The sequence below is a fragment of the Corticium candelabrum genome, chromosome 9, assembly GCF_963422355.1.
Source record: "Corticium candelabrum chromosome 9, ooCorCand1.1, whole genome shotgun sequence".
NCBI classification, from domain to species: Eukaryota; Metazoa; Porifera; class Homoscleromorpha; order Homosclerophorida; family Plakinidae; genus Corticium; species Corticium candelabrum.
Genome location: NC_085093.1, coordinates 605,561 through 608,060, shown reverse-complemented (window position 1 = coordinate 608,060; position 2,500 = coordinate 605,561). Strand labels below are relative to the sequence as shown.

The following is a 2,500-nucleotide window of genomic DNA, read 5'->3' as shown; positions in this document are numbered from 1 at the left end:
TTGTTTGTCTGTCTGTCCGTCCGTCTGTCTATCTATCAATCAATCTGTCTATCTGTCTATCTGTCTGACTGTTTGCCTGTCTATCCATCCACTCCACACCCCAATCCACCTCACCTGTCCACCCTAATCGGCTTCAACGCACAGTGCGTCATCGCTCCCGCCTTCTGACACTGCATCAGCGGCACAGACTGCAACCGACCCTTACCATCAACCCTCCACACAGCACACACACCACTCTACACACCGACCACACCCACGCATCAACACAACCCAACCCCAAAAACGACACAACAGAGCCTCACACCTCGTCGAGCGACACCAACTTGTTTCCATTCGGATGCCAAGTGAGATTCAAGACGGTCGCGTGGTGTGTGGAGAGCACCTCGTGTAGTTGCTGCTCGTGCTCGTTCCACACCGTTATCTCTCCGTTTCCCCACCCACACGCTAGTATCGTGCGCGTCGAATGCCACGAGAGTGCGGAGACGAGGTGAGCGCGCTGCAGTGATGCGTTTTTGATGAGTTCTCCCTACGGGTGGGGGGTGGGGGGAGATATCGATTTAGGTGTGTTAGACGCTGTATGGGGTAATGACATTTTGTGTGCAGTTACCTCGTCTAAATATAGGTTTACACAGCCGTCGACGTCGCCGTTCGGTCGTTCGTTTTGCGATGAGACGGCGAGAAGCGGGTGACGGCTGTGCCACGCGATGTCGACGGCGACGCCGGCGCTGGCAGGTGCGTCTATCTTGTGGTCGAAGTAGACGGCCATCTAGCGAGCAACGGTGTCCAGAACGTGAGATAAAAATTGAGTGTCGTTGCTCCCGCCGTTTGGTTGCAATGGTAACTTCGACGCCCCGCCTACGTACTTTGACCGTCGCTCCTGGATACTTTAACTCGCGTTACATGCGTTAACTCGCGTTGCATGCCTTAACTCGCGTTACATGCTGTAAATTTTTAGTTAATTGTAGTTGTTATATATTTTTATTTATTTATTAATTGTTTAAACATTTCTACAGTTTATATAGGTTAAAATAATTTAGAATATAATATAAATTTATTAGTTGAACAGCCGGCGCGCGCTAACAGTTTAATTAAACCCCGGATGTATAAAGGTTTGGACTCCGCGCGTTCAGAATGGAAGAAGAAAATTATGTGTGGACGATTACCAATACGTTGATCTCTTATCACAAAAGGTTGCTCTTATTACGGGCGGCAGATTCAGCATTGGATTTAACTTAAACTTGCAGAAATTTTTATAAGGTTGATATTAATTAGACAGACAGCAGTCTTCACATTTTAATTAATTAATTACAAAAGTTTGATCAAATTTGCAATGTTACTATACATTGAATGATTTTGTTTACAATCACTCTAGACAGACATGTACAACACATTGTTGTACATGTAGACATGGCTGCACGACTGGAATAGGCAGTCGAAACTTCGATCGAGTTAAAGCCGTGAGCCTGCTGTCAGCCAAGCCAATTTCACTTTCCTATTTTTGCATGTTAATATTTACTCCTTTAGGCAGCAGAGAAGCTCAGTAGGTCCTACACGATAACGATGGTGTACTGGGACTATTTTGGTCGTGTGGATTATTTGGTCGCGGGCAATTATCTCAGTCTTATTTTGGTTCCCAAAGCCGTCTATATTAGCTAGGGCTTATTTGGTTTCGGCACCTGCGGGGACTATTTGGTTTCGCATTTAGTGAACCTCGAATCGGCACTCTCCAACTTGCAGGAGCAGCAGAGAATTTCTTGTGTCCAGCTAGTTCGCTGTCATACAATGAATTTAAAACTGGTAAATCTCGTTGTATAGTTAATTCTTTTGTGATAATATAAAAATACCCAATTTTTATGTCTAGTGAGTAATTGCCATTGACGCTCTTGGTACTTTCAATGTGACAAAAACACTTTACGACAAGTCAAAGGTTGGTCAGTTTGATATTAATAGGTTGGTCAGTTTGATATTAATAGGTTGGTCAGTTTGATATTAATAGGTTGGTCAGTTTGATATTAATTAGCTCCCCAAGATCAGTGGAACATCGTGTGTTCTCTGTCAGCATCATGGTGGATCAGTTATCAATATTACAGCCACATTGTTGCCTCTGCAGGTACTAGTGTGATATTACATCCTGCAAACGATGCTTGAATATTCAAAATAATAATTAAATAATTAATTAAATAAACAAATAAATATTTAAATAAATAATTAATTAATTAATTAACAGTTGTTGGTATTAACAAAACTTGTGCTACTTTAGGTTCATGCTGGATCTACAAAGCAGCTGTTGGTAAGATGGCCAGGCGACACGATGTTGATAAACGTGTTCACACTAAATCATTGTAGATGCATTGACGAACATCTTGCTGTAGAATGGGGTCCAAATATTTGAGTCAACTCTATAGCTCCTGGTGCTGTCGCTGAAACAGAAGGGATGAGAAGACTTGGTAAAATCAAAGAAACCATCTACACATGCTTGATGTCTGGTTACATCTGTGTG

The 2,500-nt window shown here is 42.8% G+C and overlaps 2 protein-coding genes across 2 annotated transcripts in view; one reads left to right on the top strand and one right to left on the bottom strand.

The window, feature by feature from the left end:
- Window positions 1-829, bottom strand: part of LOC134183910 (intraflagellar transport protein 140 homolog) — a 12,800-nt gene extending 11,971 nt beyond the window's left edge. The window contains 3 exon segments of the mRNA XM_062651497.1: window positions 115-236; window positions 305-526; window positions 608-829. Of these exon segments, the coding sequence (XP_062507481.1) occupies window positions 115-236; window positions 305-526; window positions 608-766 (503 nt within the window). The 5' untranslated portion in view covers window positions 767-829.
- Window positions 830-834: 5 nt separating this feature from the next.
- LOC134184025 (peroxisomal 2,4-dienoyl-CoA reductase [(3E)-enoyl-CoA-producing]-like) overlaps window positions 835-2,500 on the top strand; it is a 1,939-nt gene continuing 273 nt past the window's right edge. The window contains 9 exon segments of the mRNA XM_062651628.1: window positions 835-870; window positions 1,131-1,232; window positions 1,235-1,257; window positions 1,406-1,457; window positions 1,525-1,606; window positions 1,738-1,797; window positions 1,866-1,927; window positions 2,261-2,286; window positions 2,347-2,497. Of these exon segments, the coding sequence (XP_062507612.1) occupies window positions 835-870; window positions 1,131-1,232; window positions 1,235-1,257; window positions 1,406-1,457; window positions 1,525-1,606; window positions 1,738-1,797; window positions 1,866-1,927; window positions 2,261-2,286; window positions 2,347-2,497 (594 nt within the window).